The following is a 20713-nucleotide window of genomic DNA, read 5'->3' on the forward strand; positions in this document are numbered from 1 at the left end:
TTTATTTGGAAACAGGGTCTCACTAAGTTGCCGAGAGCCTCACTAAGTAGCTGAGGCTGGCTTTAAACCTGTGCGATCCTCCTATCTCAGCCTCCCAAGCACGGGGATTACAAGCGTGCGCCACCACACCCGGCTATTCTTTATTTTTAAACAAGTCCTCACTGAGTTGCAAACAGCCTAAGTAGCTGAAGCTGTCCACAAACCATGATCCTCCTGTCTCAGCCTCCCAAATGCTGGGATCACAAGCCTGCGCCACCACGCCGGGCTTTTTATTCTTTATTTGGAAACAGGGTTTCACTAAGATACAGAGGGCCTCACTAATTAGCTGAAACTGGTCGCAAATACAAACCCTCCTGTCTCAACCTCCCAAGTATTGGAATTACAAGTGTGCACCAGCACGCCCAGCTTCATAACATCATTTCTTTTGGCACTTTTTTGGGAGGGAAATTAATGGAAATTACTCAGAGGCATTCTACCTCAGAGTTATATCCTCAGACCTATCTATTTATTTAAGTGTTGAGGAAGGAGGAGTGCCGGAAATTGAACCGAGGCAAATTCTAAATCTGAACTATACCTCCAGGCCGATTTTATTTTTTTATTTGGAAATAGGATCTAGATAAGTTACTAAGAGCCTATGTTGCTGAGGCTGCAATCCTCCTGACTGATCCTCCCAAGTACTAAGATTTCAGGCATCTGCCATCACACCTAGGCTTTATTTTTTATTTTGAAACAGATCTCACTAAGTTGCCATGGCTGGCTTCAAACCTATGATCCTCCTGTCTCAGGCTCCCATGTACTAGGATTACAAATAGATGATACACTGCCTGGTTAGCACTAACTAAGGGTCCCATTAAAGCACAGAGGGACAAGTTGCTGAGGCTGGCTTTGAATTTGTGCTCTCCTGTGTCAGCCTCCCAAGTACTGAAATTACAAGTGTGCACAACTATGCCCAGCTGGCACTGGCTTTTTCATTGTATTTTTTACTAATATTTCAGTCCCCTTTATAAATTCATAACACACTTGAAGGTTAAAGTGATTTTTTAAAAAATAATAACATGACAGCTGGGCATGGTGACGCACGCTTGTAATCCCAGCATTCTGGAGGCTGAGCCGAGACAGAGGTTCGCAGACAGTGTCAGCTACTTAGTGAGGCCCTTCACAACTGAGACTTTGTTTCATAAGAAAGAATAAAAAATAGGGCTGGGAGTATAGCTTGGAGATAGAATGCTACTGAGTTCCATCCCCAGTAGTGCAAAAATAAATAAATAGGCCGGGCGTGGTGGCGCACGCTTGTAATCCCCGCGCTTGGGAGGCAGAGACAGGAGGATCGCGCAGGTTCGAAGCCAGCTGCGCGCGCTGGCTTAAGAGACCCTGTTTCCAAATAAAAATGTAAAAATAGGTCTGGGAGTGTAGCCCAGAGGTAGCAGGGCTTCCAGGAACCCCAGTACCACCAAAAATAAATAAATAAATAAATACTAAACATTAAATATAAACAAATATGCATGCATAAAAAATAGTACACACTAGCCGAGCGCAGTGGGGAATGCTTGTAATCCCAGCCCTTAGGAGGCTCAGACAGGAGGATTACACAGGTTTGAAGCCAGCCTCAGCCACTTAGTGAGGCTCTCAGCAATGTAGTGAGACCCTGTTTCCAAATAAACTATAAAATGGGTCTGGGAGTATACCCCAGAGGTAGAAAAGCACCTGGTTTCCAACCCCAGTACAACAAAGAGAGAGAGAGAGAGAGAGAGAGAGAGAGAGAGAGAGAGAGAGGAAAGAAAGAAAACACACTAAAGCTGGGTGTGGTGGCACAAACTTGTAATCCCAGCATTCGAGAGGCTGAGACCAGATGATCGCAGTTTGCAGACAGCCTCAGCTACTTAGTGAGGCCCTCTGCAACTTAGTGAGAGCCTGTTTCAAAATAAAAAATAAAAAACAGGGCAAGGGGTGTAGCTTGGGGATCCAATGTCAATGGGTTCCATCCCCAGACCCACAGGAAGAAAAAAAAAGAAATAGTACACACTAAGCCAGGAATGGTGGTGCATACTTGTAATCTTACTGACTTGGCAGGCTGAGACAAGAGGATAGCCAGTTTGCAGCCAGCCTCAGCTACTTAGTGAGACCCTGTTTCAAAATAAAGAATTAACTCAGGCTTGTAATCCCAGTATATGGGAGGCCCTTTGCAACTCAGTGAGACACTTTTTCAAAAAACAAAAAAAGACTGGGGCATGATGGCGTACACTTGTAATCCCAGCATTTGGGAGGCTGAGACAAGAGGATCCAGGTTTGAGGAGAGCCTCAGCTATTAACTGAGGCCCTCTGCAACTCAGTGAGACCCTGTTTCAAAACAAAACATAGCGCTGGGATTGTAGCTCAGAGGTAGAATGCCCCAGGTTCCATCCCCAGTAGAGAGAGGGGGCAGGGAAGCAGAGAGGTAGAGGGGGAGAGAGAGAGAGAGAGAGAGAGAGAGAGAGAGAGAGAGAAAGAAAATAGGGCTGGGGGTATAGCTCGGAGGTAAAATGACCCTGGGTTCCATCCCCAGTACCATCAAAAAATATATATATTAAAAAAAAAAAATCAGGGCTAGGGTATAGCTTGAAGGTAGAATGCCCCTTGGTTCAATTTCCATTACCGAAAAAAAAAATAAAGAAAGAAAGAAATAGTACACAGTGAATTGTTAACCTGAAATTTCAAAAGGATGTGACTGTAAGAGACTTAACACAAAATAATTCTATTAGCTCTTTAAATATATTAATAGTCAGGGAGAGAAAATTTTATAAACTCACCTGATAACATACGTCCTAAAAGGAATAATGTGCTGCATGACAGCAGGGATATGAAGCCATATTCTTATCTATAAAGAAACATAAAGATGATATTAATTCATCACAAATATGTGAAATATATCCTTCATTATATTAATTTAAAACAGGACTATTTAGTATTTTTCTGTTTCTAAAAATACATGTTTTACTATTAATTTTGAAAAATGCAAGCTACCAAATACTCTACATATATCAGGTTAACCTCTACATATATCAGGTTATCTCAGTTCAAGGACAGCCTCAGCTACTACTTAGTAAGACCCTTTGAAACTCAATGAGACACTGTTTCAAAATAAAATATTAAAAAAATATGGCTAGGGGTGTAGCTCAGAGGTAGAATGCCCCTGGGTTCCATCCCCAGTACCAAAAAAAAGTAAAATATCTTCTTACTATGAGCTTTTCTATACCTGTTTGTAAGACAACAATGCCAATACAAAGTGGTAAATTGGCTTTTTTTTTTTTTTTTTTTTTTGCGGTACTGATGATGAAACCTAGGAGCATAGGGGCATTCTACCTCAGAGCTATACTCCCTACTTTTTATTCTTTATGTGGAAAGAGGGTCTCATGAAGTTGCAAAGGGCCTCACTAACTGAGGCTATTCTCAAACTCTCATCGTCCTTTCTCAGCCTCCTAAATGCTGGTATTAGAAACATACAACACCACGTCCCACTGTAAATTAGCTTTTTAATAAGCCATCTTAGTTTTTTTCGTTGTTGTTGGTCTTTTTGGTGGTACTGGGCTTCCTGGAAACCCATCTGTACCTCCAGGCTACACTCCCAGATCCATTTTTATATTTTTATTTGGAAACAAGGTCTCTTAAACCAGCGAGGCTGGCTTTGAACCTGCATGATCCTCCTGTCTCCACCTCCCAAACACGGGGATTACAAACATGCGCCACCACGCCTGGCTCCATCTTAGTTTTTAATAAACCATCTGATCCTTCTTTCCAAGAAATATCCAGTTACATATGATTTCTAGTCACTTCAAATCTCATGTAAAATAAATATATTTTATAGTCATATAATGATTACACACTATTAGCAAATATTCACGGAAATAAACTTAGTGAAAGTACTATTTCTCTAAATCATACCTTATAAAACATATGGCTGCATTATAATATTCCCACAAATAGTAGTTACCTATGTTAACCTTTAAAATGGACTGACCTTGCCTGCCGTGGTGGCACACACTTGTAATCCCAGCACTTGGGAGACTGAGACAGGAGGATCACACAGGTTCGAAGCCAGCCTCAGCTACTTAGTGAGGCTCTCAGCAACTTAGTAAGACTTTCCAAATAAAGTATAAAAATAAGTCTGGGAGTATAGATCGGAGGTAGAAAAACCCCTGGTTTCCACCCCCAGTGTTACACACACACACACACACACACACACACACACACACACACACAACACACACACACAAAAGGACTGACCTCGTTCAAATTCTAATTTTAGTATAAAGATCTTTTTGCAAAAAAAGTTTTCTGGATTCAATATTTTCAAACATAATTGAAAAATAAACACTGTTGGATATATACATCATTTTAAAACTGCCCTTTTCTGGACAGAAAAGTAATGTCTTTAAAACAGGAGCTATCACACCTAAGATCAGACCAATCCCACACAATACTTACGTTAGACACAACTGTAATAAACGCGTGTGCTATGAGAAACGGCAAGGTCTCAGGGGTTCCGTGTTCAAAGCAGTCCTTCATGAGAGAAAGGCCGTTTTTCCCACAGAACAGACACACATATCGAAGCAAATGCAGCGGAACTTCAACATCCTGCAGAGAGTCAGGGAGAGCTTGTTACTCTTCGGGCCAATTTCACCTACTAACAGCACTTAGAAGAGATTCTTAAGATGTAAAATTAAGACATGCAAGCAGAAAAAACCAAACACACTCTTCCCTAAACCTTCAAGTAAAAAGATACTTACATTCATATCACAGAATGCCCCTAATATGTTACTTTCTTGAGTTGATATATCCTAATTTAAAAGAAAAGTAAATACAATTAGGTCACAGGTAAGTGACAATCTAAAGAGTATGCAAATATCTAAAAGACTAGTATTATAAAAGCTCAGATTATTCTGCAATTGCTTATCATCATCAACAGGAACATCCCTAACTTAAGATAACATGATTCACTTCTTAGGTATATTTCAACACTTTAAAAAAAATCTTCCTAGAGCTGGGTGTGGTGGCACACACTTGTAATCCCAGCATTTGGGAGGCTGAGACCGAAGGATCATGGTTCGCAGACAGCATTAGGTACTTAGTGAGGCCCTCCACAACTTAGTGAGACCCTGTTTCTAAATAAAGGAGAAAAAAAAAATAGGGCAGGGGGTGTAGCTCGGAGGTTGAATGCCCCTGGGTTCCATCCCCAGACCTGCAAAAAAAAAAAAAATCTTTCTAGCTGGGCATGGCTTGTAATCCCTGTGCTTAGGAGGCTGAGACAGGAGGATCGCGCAGGTTCGAGGCCAGCCTCAGCTACTTAGTGAGGGTCTCAACAACTTAGCGAGACCCTGTTTCCAAATAAAAATATAAAGGTCTGGGAGTGTAGCCCGGAGGTAGGCAGCCTCTGGATTCCATCCCCAGTACCACCAAAAAAAATAAAAATTCCATAGTATAAAGTAGGTATTTTTCCAACATAAAAACAATTTAAACTTTCCTTTTCAATTTTTCCCCCAGTACTGGGGGTGGAATCCAGGAACATTTTACCTCCAAGCTACACCCTCAGCCTTTTTATTCTTTCTTTTTTTGCAGTGCTAAGGATGGAACCCAGGTGCATTCTACCTCAGAGCTATATCCAAGTCCTAATTTTTTTTTTTTTTAACTTTGAAACAGGGTCTCACCAAGTTTCAAAGAGCCTAAGTAGCTGACGCTGTCCGCAAACTGCGATCCTCCCGTCTCAGCCTCCAAAATGCTGGGATTACAAGCATGTACCACCATGCTCGGCTTATTCTTTCTTTTGAGACAGGGTCGCACTGAACTGCAAAGAACCTAAGTAGTTGAGAATGTCCGTGAACCGTGATCCTCATGTCTCTGCCTCTCAAATGCTGGGATTACAAGCATGCACCACCACGCCCAGCTAAACTCTTATTTATTTATTTATTTATTTATTTATTTATTTATTTATTTATTTATTTGTGGTACTGGGGTTGAAATCCAGAGGCTTTCTATCCTCCGGGCTATACTCCCAGACCTATTTCATATTTTATTTGGAAACAGGGTCTCACTAAGTCGCTGAGAACCTAAGCAGCTGAGGCTGGCTTTGAACCTGTGCGATCCTTTTGTCTCAGCCTCCCAAGTGCAGGGATCACAAGCATGTGCCACCAAGCCCAGCTAAACTTTATTTTAAATCAGAATAATTCCAGATATTTGAAAACACTGGCATAAGGTTCTGGAAGTTTCGTTCCACTAATATGTTTTATCTGCCTTATCAAGACCATTCTTTGTCTACTTCTATAAACTACTGTATCTTAACTTATTGAAGATTAATTTTTTTTTCTTGCAGTACTGGGAATGGTACCCAGGGGCACTTTACTTCCGAGTTACACTGCCAGCCATATTTTTCATTCTTTATTTGGAAACAGGATCTCACTAAGTTGTGAAGGCCTTCACTAAGTAGCTGAGGCTGGCCGCAACCCGGACCCTCAAGTCTCAAACCTCCCAAGTATTGGAATTATAAGCATGCACCACCACACCCAGCTCTAGTACAGACTTTAAAATCCTTGAGCCAACCAGGTGTGATGGCACACACTGGTAATCCCAGTACTTGGGAGGCTGAGATAGGAGAGGAGGATCTGGGTTCCTGGGCAGGTTCAGCTACTTAATGAGACACTGTTTCCAAATAAAGAACAAAAAATTGGGTTGGGGGTATAACTCGGAGGTAGAATGCGCCCCTGGGTTCAATCACCAGCACCACAAAAAAAAAAAAAAAAAAAAAAGTATGTACTTAATAGATTCAATACTGCTAGCCAGGCATGGTGGCGCACACTTATAATCCCTGCGCTTGGGAGGCTGAGACAGGAGGATCGCACAGGTTCGAAGCCAGCCTCAGCTACCTAGTGAGGCTCTCAGCAACTTAGTGAGACCCTGTTTCCAAATAAAGTATAAAATAGGTCTGGGAGGATAGCCCAGAGGTAGAAAGCCCCTGGGTTCCACTCCCAGTACCACCAAAAAAAAAAAAAAAATAGATTCAATACTTCTTAAAATCTGTCACACTGAAAATTACACTTTTATCACCTAGAAGCTAAATACATTCAGCGAAAAAATAACTGCCAAAGGAATCCGCTTATTCATTCACTGTCATTACCTGTTTCATATAAAGTGTCACTGCTGAAATAGTTGTGTTTTTGATACCAGGGACTGAACCCACAGGCATTCCACCTCCAAGTTACATCCCCAGCCTTTTACTATTCTTATTTTGAAACATGGTCTCAGTAAGTTGTGAGGGGCCTAAGTAGTTAAGGTTGACTGTGAACCTACAATCCTCATGTCTCAGCCTCCAAACTACTAGCATTACAAACTTATGCCACCATACCCAGCTTAAATGAATTTTGAAAATTACTGAAAGTAATCATATGGAACTCTGAGGTTTTTGGTGGGGGGTACTAGGGATGGAACCCAGGAACCTTCTATCTCGGGGCTACACTACAAGATCTATTTTATATTTTATTTGGAAACAGGATTTCACTAAGTTACTCAGAGCCTCACTAAGTAGCTGAGGCTGGCTTCAAACCTGCAGGATCCTTCTGTCTCGGCCTCCCAAGTACTGGGATTACAAGGGTAACCTACCATGCCCGGGAAACTGAGCATTTTAAAATAAATACTGTCCCTATTGAGAAGTCAAAACAAGTATAGTAAATTTAATCTGCTTCTAAGCATCTGCTACCAGAGACAATTAAAACTTCAAGTTAATCTCAAAAATGTTTTTTTCATAATTTATTAATTCCTACAGTATTTTTAAGTAGAGTGATGAAATCAGGTATACCATGATGGAGTATTAGGTTAGATTTAAGATATATAGTGCCTAACAAAAACAAAGCAAGACAATCTTAACAGAATTCTATCCTGATGTACAAAATATAATAATTATAGATATGGTTACATATTTTGGAGACTGAGAACTGTTTTGCCGATTCATGTTCTACTCTGAATACATGAAGACACTACCATTTTAAATAATATATAAGCAAGCCAGGCCTGATGGCACATGCTTGTAATCCCAGCTTTGGGGAGGCTGAGACAGGAGGATCAAGGTTCGTGGCCAGCCTCAGCTACTTAATGAGGCCCTTTGCATCTCAGTGAGATCTTGTTTCAAAATAAATAATAAAAAATAGGGCTGGGAGTATAGCTTGGAGGTAGAATGCCCCTGGGTTCCATCCCCAGTACTGGGGGGGGGGGGTAAGAGGAGGAGGAAGAAGAAAAAATGTTAAGCTACGAATACATCACTACCTGACTCAATTCCTTCATTCTAAAAAGAAATGGCAAGACAGAATGTATGGCTCAGTGGTAAAGCACCTGCCTAGAATGTACAAGTCTCTGGGTTCTCATTCCAGCACCAGGAGAAAACAAAGACTAAAATGAAATCCTGTTCTTAGTAAATCTAAGGCATGTTACCAAACTGTTTCAAATCCTTCTTATGTAATTGATCAACATTTGGGGTTCCCCCCCTTGTTTGGTGGTACTGAGGGTTGAACCCAAGGGCATTCTACCTCTGAGCATCACCACCAGTCCTATGTTTTATTTCAAATTTGAAACAGGGTCTCACTAGGTTGATGAAGTCTTACTACTTGCTGAGGCTCTCCTTGACCCTGCCATCCTTCCGTCTAAGCCCCCCAAGTACTAGGATTACAGAAGGGCACCACCACATCCAGTTCAGCAGCTTAATTAAAAAAAAAATACTAAGCTGGACATGGTGGCACATGCTTGTAAATTCAGTACTTGGGAAGCTGAGACAGGAGGATAACAGGTTTGCAGCCAGCCTCAGATACTTAATGAGGCCCTCTGCAACTTAATGAGACCTTGTTTCAAAATAAAGAATAAAATATAGGCTAGGGGTATAGCCCAGAAGGAGAATACTCCTGGATTCAATCTCCATTACCTCAAAAAATTAAAATAAAATCAGAGCCGGGTATGATGGCATAAGTTTGCAATTCCAGTATTTGGGAGGCTGAGTCAGGAGGATTGCAGGTTTGTGGCCGGCCTCAGCTACATAGTGAGGCCTCTGCAACTTAGACCATTTTCCAAAATAATAAATAAAAAAGAGGACTGGGGGTATAGCTCAGAAGTAGAATCCCCCTGAGTTCAAGCCCCAGTACTGAAAAAAATAATAGTAAGGCCAGGTATGACGGTACACACCTGTAACCCAGGTACTTGAGAATCTGGGACAGGAGAACTGAAGGTTAGAGGGCAGCCTCAGCAATACAAAAAGATTCTAGGTAACTTTGGATACCTGGCTTCAAAATTAAATTTAAAAAAAAGTTGGGCACAGTGCACACATCTATAATCTCAGTAGTTGGGGGGGCCAGTCTCAGCAATTTAGCAAGACTCTTTCAAAAAATTAATAAATATAACTGAATGTGGCAGCCAACACCTGTAATCTCAGTACTCGGGAGGCTGAGATAGGAGGTTCGCAGGTTCAGGATAGTCTCAGCAAGTAGTGAGACTCTCATCAACCTAGCAAGACCCAGTATCAAAATAAAAATTAAATATAGGGCAGTGAGTGTTACTCGGAGGCAGAATGGCCCTGGGTTCATTAACAAGTTTTTTTCTTAAAAAAAAAAGAAACCAACCTTCATATTCATAATTTGCAAATACAAAAAATTCACAACAGCTATTTTTACATACCTCTATAGTAGGATGTGTATTATGCTTGTAAGCAGTATATAAAGGAAACTGAATTTGAAAAATTTTTGCTACACAAAGTAAAAGTTTCTCTTTCTCATCTGTACTCCATAAACTAAAAGGATCAGAACTCTTTGAAGATTCCTCCTCAGTCAGATTACAAATTCTTGTAGAGTTTGATTTTTTTTCTATTGATTTTTGTCTTTCTGTAGTTCCTTCATTACTATCTATATTCAGTGGTTCTTCTGATTGATTACTCTCATCTTGCCACGTAGAATCTATGTTAATTGTAGTACAACGTTTACAAAGTTGGTCCCGGAGCACTTGAACTTGGGCAATCACTAAGTTAATAAGTGCACACACTACTTGGTTAAAAATCTCCAAATGCTTATATTCCTTGAAACAGCATAGACATTGCCTATAAGAGAAAATAAAATTCAATAAATAAATACTTTATAGAGGAACAATTATATTTTTAATTAGAAATAGAAAAAAACAAGCAAATACATTTCCCCCTAAACTTCAGTTTTTATTTTCTCCTTCCTGGAGTAGCACCTCAATACTTTATAAAGATAGTAACAGACCAACTAAAATTTAGTAAGTAATCCTATTAGGTTTACAGCTACAATCCTCAATTTTATGTTATACTATCCTTCTATATAAAAAACTATTTTGGGCCGGGCGTGGTAGCACACACTTGTAATCCCAGCATTCAGGAGGCAGACACCAGAGGCTCACTGTTTGTGGACAGCCTCAGCTACTTAGTGAGGCCCTTCACAACTCAGTGAGACCCTGTTTCAAAAAATATAGAGACTAAAAAATAGAACCAGGTGTAGCTCAGAGGTAGAATGCCCCTAGGTTCAATCTCCAATACCGCAAAAAAAAAATAAATTATATTAAAAATAAAAAACCATTTAAGAAAAGGAATTTTGACACATTTCTTTGCTTCTCCGATATTGAGTACTCAAAATATGTCTAGTAAGCATTTGGAAATAGAATAAAGTATTAGTAAATCTATATGGAGTTTCATTTTCAACTAATAAAACAGTTACATTTGTACATTAACAACATGCATGCAGACTACTTGGGATGGTGTTCTGACCCTACATGGCAGATTAAATGTTTTTAGAGACACCAAATGTGCATGCACACTCATTCTTCAGGTCCAGTAAAAATGAAAATGGAAAAATAAAAACTATTACACACACTAATAGCAGAATGCCTAGCATATACTACAGTTTAATTAAGTGTTGCTGACATGGCATGGTGGTATTTGCCTCTCATCCCAGTACTTAAGCTAAAAAGAAGGATCACAGGACTGATGCCAGCCTCAGCAACTTATCAAGACCCTGATTCAAAATAAAAAATAAAACCAGGCACGGTAGCACACACTTGTAATCCTAGCACTTGGAAGTTGAGACAAGATGATTACTAGCCCAGCATCAGCTACTTAGTGCGGCTTCTCTGAAATTAAAAAATAGGCTGAGCCGGGCGTGGTGGCGCACGCTTATAATCCCCGCGCTTGGGAGGCAGAGACAGGAGGATCGCACAGGTTTGAATCCAGCTGCGCGCGCTGGCTTATGAGACCCTGTTTCCAAATAAAAATGTAAAAAGTTAGGTCTGGGAGTGTAGCCCAAAGGTAGAAGGGCTTCCAGGAACTCCAGTACCACGAAAAAATAAAAAATAAATACATAAAATAAAATAAAAAAATAAAAAATACACCGAGGGTGTAACTCGGAGGTAGAAGGTCCCTGGGTTCAATCCACAGTACCACAAAATGAAATGAAATGAAATAATGAATGAACAAACAAATAAAATAGGGCTGGGAAGCCGGGCATGGTGGTGCACACTTATAATCCCCGCGCTTGGGAGGCTGAAACAGGAGGGTCGCACAGGTTCGAAGCCAGCCTCAGCTACTTAGTAAGGCTCTCAGCAATTTAGTGAGACCCTGTTTCCAAATAAAATAGAAAACAGGTCTGGGAGTATAGCCCGGAGGTAGAAAGCCTCTGAGTTCCACCCCCAGTACCACAAAAAAAAAAAAGGTCTGGGAGCAGGACATGGTGGAGCATGCTTGTAATCCTAGTACTTGGGAGGCTGAGACAGGAGGATCTGCAGGGTCACAGCTAGCCTCAAAAAAAAGCTGAAAGTGTCACTAAGTAGCTGAGGCTGGCTTCAAACCTGTGCAATCCTCCTGTCTCAGCCTCCCAAACACTAAGAGTGTGCACCACCACGCCCCACTTTATTCTTTATTTTGAAACAAAGTCTCACTGAGTTGCTGAGGGTCTCACTAAGTAGCTTAGGCCATCTGGGAACCATGAAACTCCTGTCTCAGCGATTACAATCATGTACCATCATGCCCAGACACTACTCCAAATATATATTTATATTATACAAAAAATAAAGGAGCTAGACATGGTAGCACATGCTTTTAATCCTAGGACTTGGCAGCCATGAGAACGGAGGATCACAGGTTCTTTGCCAATCTTAGCTACTTAGTGAGATCTCTGCAACTTAGTGAGACCCGGTTTCAAAACAAAGAATAAAAATCAGGCTGGAGGTGTAGCTCACCATTAGAAAAGCCCAGGGTTTAATCTCGAAGAGGAAATAGTGCTTTTTTTATTTTTAAATTTTATTGATTGATTGACTGATTGATTGACTGAGTGCAGTACTGGGGATGGAACTCAGGGGCATTCTACTTCTGAACTACACCCCCATTCAAATTTATTTTTAATTCTATATTTTAATTTGTTTTTTGTTTGTTTGTTTTGGTGGTACTGAGAGTGGAACCCTCAGAGTTCCAAAGAACTAAACAAATCTTGTTAAACAAGATCTTGTCAACAAGATCAGAGTTAAACAAATCTTGTCATGTCATTGTGGCTGGACTTAAGCCTCCAATCCTATTGTCTCAGCCTCCCAAGGACTAGGATTACTAACATGCACCAAAATGCCCAGAGGAACAAATAATTTTTTTGTTCATAGCTCAATAACAGGACCACAGCTGGGTGTGGTGGCGCACACTTGTAATCCTAGATTTGTGAGGCTGAGACAGGAAGATGGCAGTTTGCAGACAGCCCCAGCTACTTAGTAAGGCCCTTTGCATCTTAGTGAGGCCCTGTTTAAAAATAAAGAATAAAAAATTGGGCTGGGTTGTAGCTCGGAGGTAGAATGTCCCTGGGTTCCGTCCCCAGAACCGAAAAGAAAAAAAAAAAAAAAAAAAAAAACAGGACCATGATCAGCCCCACAAATAAGGAGAAGAAAATTTAATAAAAGTTGATAAACCACCATTTAATACTAAAGGTATTCAATCCAACATCCTAAAAGAAAACTTTATTTACTTTTGGAATTGTGGATTGAACCCAAGGGCATTCTACCTCTGAGCTATATCCCCAGCCCTTTATTATTTTTTTTAAAACGGTCTCACTAGTTTTCTGAGAGTCCTGCTTTATTGCTTAGGCTGGTCTTGAACACAGAATCATCCTGCCTAAGCCCCCAGAATACTGAGATTACAGGTGTGTGCTACCACACATAACCTAAAAGAAAATCTGATAACACATCTTGGAAATTTAAATGCAACTCACAAAGTTAGTCTTCAAAAAACCTGAAGAGTCAGGTGTGATGGTGCACACTTGTAATCCCAGCGCTTGGGAGGCTGAAACAGGAGGATCGCAAAAGTTCGAAGCCAGCCTCAGCTACTTAGTGAGGCTCTCAGCAACTTAGTGAGACCCTGCTTCCAAATAAAATATTAAATAGGGCTGGGAGTTTAGCCCGGAGCCCCTGGGTTCCACCCTCAGTACCACAAAAAAAAAAAAAAAAAACCTAAAGAGAAGCCGGGCGTGGTGGCCCATGTTTGTAATCCCAGCATTCAGGAGGCTGAGACTGGATGGATGATCACAGTTCACAGCCTCAGCTACTTAGTGAGACCCTGTTTCAAAATAAAGAATAAAAAAAAAAAAAATAGGGCAGGAGGTGTTGCTCAGAGGTCGAATGCCTCTGGGTTACATCCCCATACCAGAAAAAAAAAAGAAAGAAAAGAAAAGAAAAGAAATGACATGAAATGAAATAAAATAAGAACAAAAGAAAAGAAAAAGAAAAAACCAGAAGAGATCCAGGAATGGTGGCACACGCTTGTAATCCCAGCATTTGGGAGGCTGAGACGGAGGATCGCGGTTTGTAGCCAGCCTCAGGTACTTAGTGAGGCCCTCTGCAATTTAGTAAGACCCTGTTTCAAAATAAAATAATAAAAAATAGGGCTGGGGATTTGGCACGGAAGTAGAATGCCCCTGGGTTCCATCCCCAGTACAGAAAAAAGAGGGGGGGGGGGAGGAAGGAAGGAAGGAGCGAGCTTGAAGATACGTACCTCTGTGTCCAGGAATTAATATAAGCAAAGATTTTGAGAGTATGTTCCTTTCTGAGCTGCAGTCCATCACTACCTTCTATATCTGATACTGAAATAAAGAAAAATATTAAGAATAAACAATGATAAACCAATACATCAAAAGTAAAGTCTATATTTATAAAGCAAATGTTTCATTTAATTCCCCTGATTTCAACAAAGAAAAATCTTAATTACTGACTAATTTGAGCTTAAGAACAGATTTTTAGCAGATGCAACTGGGGGAAGGGAAAATACTTTGCCAGTTATTCTGGTATTATCTCTCAACTCATTTTCCACCCTTCTGTTCTATGCATTGTGGTATTGGATCTGGGACTTATTTATTTCTAGCTGGCTTCCTATTAAGATCTTTCTGCAGTGCCTATAAAGCACTAAAAGAAGAGAAGGCAGGAGGAGGGAAAAAGGGCTTGTTAACTTGCTGTATCATGCTTATAATCCCTTTACTTGGGAGGCTGAGACAGGAGGATAAGTTTCATGGCTACCCTCAGGAACATAGTGAGACCTTGCTTCAAAATAAAATAAATCACCCAGCATCAACACTGATTCCAACCTCAATCTTCTTTTTGTGAAATTGGGGATAGAACCCAGGGGCTTTCTACCTCCAGTTCACACTCCCAGACCTATTTTATATTTTATTGGGAAACAGGGTCTCACTAAGTTGCTGAGGGCCTAAGTAGCTGAGGCTGGCTTTGAAACTACATGTTCCTCCTGTTGTCTCAGCTCCCAAGTACTGGGATTACAAGCCTGTGCCACCATGCCCAGCATCCTCAACCTCCTCTTAACATTCTAGTCTCCTGGTACCCCACTCAGCAGTAGGCAAACAGCATCCACTCCTGAAGTCTAGCTTTCTTCATGGGGCCTTCCTTTAAGTTATCAGATTCTGACAACCTTCTCTGCCTTTGTATCAGATCTTAAAAAAATCAGCTACTTCCTGAAGTATCTGGATTTTCTCAAGATTCTTCGAATGGGTGAGGTGGGGAGGGATGGTGTGTGTGTGTGTGTGTGTGTGTGTGTGTGTGTGTGTGTGTGTTACTGGGGATTGATCCAAGGAACATTCTACTGCTAAACTACACCGGATTTTATTTATTTATTGCAGAACTGGGGGGTTGAGCCCAAGGGCATTCTACCTCCTAGCTACAACCCCAGCCCTATTTTTTATTCTTTATTTTGAAACACGGTCTAAGTTGCAAAGGGCCTAAGTAGCAAAGGCTGTCCTCAAATCGCAATCCTGTCTCAGCCTCCCAAATGCTAAGATTACAAGCCTATGCTACCACACCCAGATTTTATTTTTATTTTGAAACAGCGTATCACTAAATTGTTGAGGACCTCACTAAGTATCTGAGGCTGGATTACAAGTGTATGCCACCACACCTCCTCGCTTGCTGTTTATTTATTTTGCTGATCTGGGGATGGAACCCAGGGGCATTCGACCGCCGAGCTACACCCCTGCCCTATTTTTTATTCTTTATTTTGAAACCAGGTCTTACTAAGTTACAGACGGCCTCACTAAGTAGCTGAGGCTGTCTGCGAACCGCGATCCTCCTGTCTCAGCCTCCTGAATGCTGGGATTACAAGCGTGCGCCACCACGCCAGGCTCTCCCTTGCTCTTTAAACAACCAACATCTACCAGACATGTTGTGCTGCACACCTGTAACCACAGTACTTGGGAGAAGGAGATACCTGGGAGACTAAGAGAGAAGAATTTCAGGTTCGACACCAACCTCAGCAACTAAGAGAGACCATTCAAATATAAATAATAAGCCGGGCTTCGCGGTACAAGCTTGTAAGCCCAGCATTCGGGAGGCAGAGACTGGAGGATCTTGGTTCCTGGACAGCCTCAGCTACTTAGTGAGGCCCTCTGCAACTCAGTGAGACGCTGTTTCAAAAAAATAAAGACTAGCCGGGCGTGGTGGCGCACGCTTGTAATCCCAGCATTCGGGAGGCTGAGACCTGGAGGATCACGGTTCGCGGACAGCCTCAGCTACTTAGTGAGGCCCTCTGCAACTCAGTGAGACCCGGTTTCAAAATAAAGAATAAAAAATAGGGCAGGGGGTGTAGCTCAGAGGTCGAATGCCCCTGGGTTCCATCTCCAGACCCGCAAAAAAAAAAAAAATAAATAAATAAATAAATAAATAAATAAAGACTAAATAATAGGGCTGGAGGTGTATCTCAGGTACAATGCCTCTGGGTTCCATCCCCAGTATGGCCAAAAAAAAGGAGTTAAAAAACATAAGATAAAAAATTAGCTAGGTGTGGTGGTACACGCCTTGTAATCCCAGCATTTGGGAGGCTGAGACAGAAGGATCTCGGTGCGTGGACAGCTTCAGTTATTACTTAGGCCCATTTGCAACTCATTGAGACCCTGTTTCAAAATAAAGAATAAAAAATAGGGGTGGAGATATAGTTCAGAGGTAGAATGCCCCTGGGTTCAATCCCTAGTACCATACAAATTAAAATAAAAAGTCCTAATATAGTTAAAATCTCTACTGGCATTTGCACCCAGACGCTGTCAATCAACCTTCTATAGTTTTAGTCCATAAGTTTCAGGCTTCCTCTTTTGATATGAAGATGCTTAAGACAATCTTTCTCATCCCTTTTTGGACTAGAATTTGAACCCAGGTCTATTCAGCTACACCACCAGCCCCATTTTATTTTTAATTTTTTGGTGGTACTGGATATTGAACCCACGGGCATTTTACCAATGAGCTACACTCCAGCCCTATTTTTTTTTTTTTTTTGGGGTGGTACTGGGGATGGAACCCAGGGGCCTTCTACCTCCGGGCTACAGTCCCAGACCTATTTTATATTTTTATTTGGAAACAGGGTCTCTTAAGCCAGTTGAGGCTGGCTTCAAACCTACGCGATCCTCCTGTCTCAGCCTCCCAAGCACGGGGATTGTAAGAATGCGCCACCACGCCCGGCTTATTTTTTATTTTAAAACAGGGTTTCGGTAAAGAGTGGAAAGCCTTGATAAATTGCCTAGGCTGGCTACAAACTTGTAATCCTCCTGTCTTAGCCTCCCAAGTTTTGAGACTACATGCATAAGCCACCACCCCAAGCCTATTTTTAACTTTGAAACAGGGTCTTTGCAAGGTCGCTGAGAGTCTTGCTTCACTGCTTAAGACTGTCCTGAAACTTGTGATCCTCCTTTCTAGCCTCCCAAGTACTGCTAATTATAAGCATGCAACCACCATATCCAGCAAGGCTGGTGTTCTTAAACTGTTCTGAACAGGTAACATTTGACCATATAAAAACTTAAATTGTAGAGCCAGGCGTGGTGGTGAACACTTATAATTCTAGCACTTGGGAGGCTGAGACAGGAAGATCGCACAGGTTTGAAGCCAACCTCAGCTACTTAGGCTCTCAGCAACTTAGTGAGACCGTGTTTCCAAATAAAGTATAATAGATCTGGGAGTATAGCCCAGAGGTAGAAAAGTCCCTGGGTTTCACCCCTAGTACCACAAAATAAATAAATAAATAAATAAATAAATAAATAAATAAATAAGCTAAATAGTAAAAGGCAGTGACACCTGTAATTCCAACTACTCCAGAGACTGAAGCAGGAGAATCTCAAGTTCAGAACCTCCTTGACAATTTAGGGAGACACTATTTCAAAATAAAAGGCTGGGGAGGTGGCCCAGTAATAGAATCCCCTGGGTTTAATCTCCAGTACAGCCCTTTTTTTTTTTTTTTTTGCGGTACTGGGGATTGACCCAGGGGCATTATATCTCCAAGCTACACACCCAGCCCTAATTTTTATTCTTTATTTTGAAACTGGTTCTAAGTTGCACAGGGCCTCACAAGTTGCAGAGGCAGGCCACAAAGCTGTAATCTTCCTGTCTCAGCCTCCAAAGCACTGGCATTACAAGTGTGTACCACCTCGTGCACCTTCCTGTTTTATTCTTACTTTTTTTGCAGTAGTGGGGGTGGAACCCAGAGGCATTCTAGCTCCAAGCTACACCCCATCCCCAGCCCTATGTTTTATAAATAAATATATATATATTATGTGGGGGGGGGGTACTAGGGTGGAACCCAGAGGCTTTCTACCTCCGAGCTATACTCCCAGACCTATTTTCTATTTTATTTGGAAACAGGGTCTCACTAAGTTGCTGAAAGCCTCACTAAGTAGCTGAGGCTGGCTTCGAACCCTTGAGATCCTCCTGTGTCAGCCTCCAAAGCGCAGGGATTACAAGCGTGCGCCACCACACCCGGCTCTCCCAGCCCTATGTTTTATTCTTTATTTTGAAACAGTCTCACTGAGTTGCACTAAGTAGCCAAGGCTGGCCCTGAACTGTGATCCTTCTGTCTCGGCCTCCCAAATGCTGGGATAACAAGCGTACACCACAATGCCCACTTTTTTTCAATTTTTTGCGATACTAAAGATGGAACCCTGGGACATTCTACCTCCAAGCTAAATCCCCAGCCCTACTTTACATTCTTTATTCTGAAACAGGGTCTAAGTCGCAGAAGGCCTCTGTAAGTAGCTCAGGCTGTTCTCAAACCAAGATCCTCCTATCTCAGCCTCCAAGTACTAGGATTTCAAGCAGGTATCACCACACCCAGCTTTTATTTTCATTTTGCAGAGGGCTTAAGCTGAGGCTGGCTGCAAACTTATGATCCTCCAGTCTCAAAACTGTTTTGTTTTTAGCCGGGTGTGGTGGTGCACATTTGTAATCCCCACGCTTGGGAGGCGGAGACAGGAGGATCGTGCAGGTTCGACTGGCTTGAGACCCTGTTTCCAAATAAAATATTAAATAGGTCTGGGAGTGTAGCCCGGAGGTTGAAGGCCCCTGGGTTCCATTCCCAGTACCAAAAAAAAAAAAAAAAAAAAAAAAAAAACCTGATTTGGTTTTGTTGTTGTTTTTGTTTTTTTGGTGGTACTGGGGATGGAACCCAGGTGCCCTCTACCTCTGGGCTACACTCCCAGACCTATTTTATATTTTATTTGGAGACAGGGTCTCTTAAGCCAGCTGAGGCTGGCTTCGAACCTGCACGATCCTCCTGTCTCAGCCTCCCAAGCGCGGAGATTATAAACGTGCGCCACCATGCCCAGCTCTGATTTGTTGGGTTTTTTGTTTTTTTTTTTTTTGGCAGATCTTGGGATGAAACCCAGGGACATTCAACCTCCGAGCTACACCTCTTGGCCTATTTTTTATTCTTTATTTTGAAACAGAAACAGGGTCTAAGTTGTGGAGGACCTAAGTAGCTGAGGCTGTCCTGAAACTGCAATCCTCCAGAATGCTGGGATTACAAATGTGCGCCACTACACCCGTCTCCCAGCCCTATTTTGTATTCTTTATTTTGAAACAGGGTCTCACTGAATTGCAAAGGGCTTTACTAAGTAGCTGGTGCTGTCCACAAACCACATCCTCCTGTCGCAGCCTCCCTAATGCTGGGATTATAAGCATGTGCCACCTTAACCGGCTTTACACATATTTTGCTTTTTGTGTGGTGCGGGGACTTGAACCCGGGGAACTGAACCCAGGAGCATTCTACCTCTAACCCAGTTTTTTTTTTTATTTTGGTGGTACTGGAGGTAGAACCTAGGAGCTTTTCTACCTCCAGGCTATACTCCCAGACCTATTATTTTATACTTTATTTGGAAAACAGGGTCTCATTAATTTGTGGAGAGCCTTATTAAGTAGCTGAGGCTAGCTTCAAATATACATGATCCTCTTGTCTCAACCTCCCAAGGCCAGGCATTACGAGCATGTGCCACCACGTCTGGCTTTTTTTTTTTTTTTTTGGGGGGGGGTTCTGGGGATAGAACCCAGGGGCATTCTACATCCAAGCTACATACCCAGCCCTATTTGGGGGGGGGGGGTACTGGGGTTCCTGGAAACCCTTCTACCTCCGGGCTACACTCCCAGACCTAATATTTTATATTTTTTTTTATTTTGAAACAGGGTCTCTTAAGCCAGCGAGGCTGGCTTCGAACCTGCGCGATCCTCCTATCTCTGCCTCCCAAGCACAAGGATTACAAGCGTGCGCCACCACGTCCAGCACCCAACCCTATTTTTTATTTTTTATTTTGAAACAGGGTCTCACTAAATTGCAGAGGGCCTAAGTAGCTGAGGCCATCCGCAAACCACAATCCTCCAATCTCAGCCTCCCAAATGCTGGGACTACACCCATGGGCCACCACGCCAGACTTCCAGCTTAATTCTTTATTTTAAAACAGGTCACACCAAGTTGCAGAAGACCTCACTAAGTAGCTGAGGCTGGCCCCGAACCGGGATCCTCTTGTCTCAGCCTCCCAAGTACTGGGATTACAAATCTGCACCCCGATGCCTGGCCACACGTATTTTTTTTTTTTTTCGGTACTATAGGTGGAACCCAAGGGCATTGCACCCCCGAGCTACATGCCCAGTCCTATTTTTTAGTCTTTTATTTTTTGAGACAAGGTCTTACTGGGTTGTGAAGTTTTTCACTAGGTAGCTGAGGCTGTCCAAGAACCTCGATCCTCCAGTCCCTGTCACCTGAATGCTGGGATTATAAGCGTGGGACACCATGCCTGGCCTCCATATCTTTTTTTTTTTTTTTTAATTTAAAGATCACACTACTTGCTTGGGAGGCTGAGACAGGAGGATCTCACAGGTTCGAAGCCAGCCTCAGCTACTTAGTGAGGCTTTCAGCTACTTA

The 20713-nt window shown here is 42.0% G+C and overlaps 1 protein-coding gene across 1 annotated transcript in view; it reads right to left on the reverse strand.

Annotated features, from left to right (window-relative positions):
* Positions 1–20713, reverse strand: part of USP34 (ubiquitin specific peptidase 34) — a gene marked incomplete at both ends in the record, with an annotated part of 249862 nt that overhangs the window by 212202 nt on the left and 16947 nt on the right. The window contains 5 exons of the mRNA XM_080711495.1: positions 2787–2854; positions 4462–4611; positions 4764–4814; positions 9682–10096; positions 14036–14123. Of these exons, the coding sequence (XP_080567621.1) occupies positions 2787–2854; positions 4462–4611; positions 4764–4814; positions 9682–10096; positions 14036–14123 (772 nt within the window). The remainder of the gene's footprint in view (positions 1–2786; positions 2855–4461; positions 4612–4763; positions 4815–9681; positions 10097–14035; positions 14124–20713) is intronic.

Source organism: Muscardinus avellanarius, assembly GCF_963383645.1.
Source record: "Muscardinus avellanarius genome assembly, chromosome: 15".
In the NCBI taxonomy this organism is placed as follows: Eukaryota; Metazoa; Chordata; class Mammalia; order Rodentia; family Gliridae; genus Muscardinus; species Muscardinus avellanarius.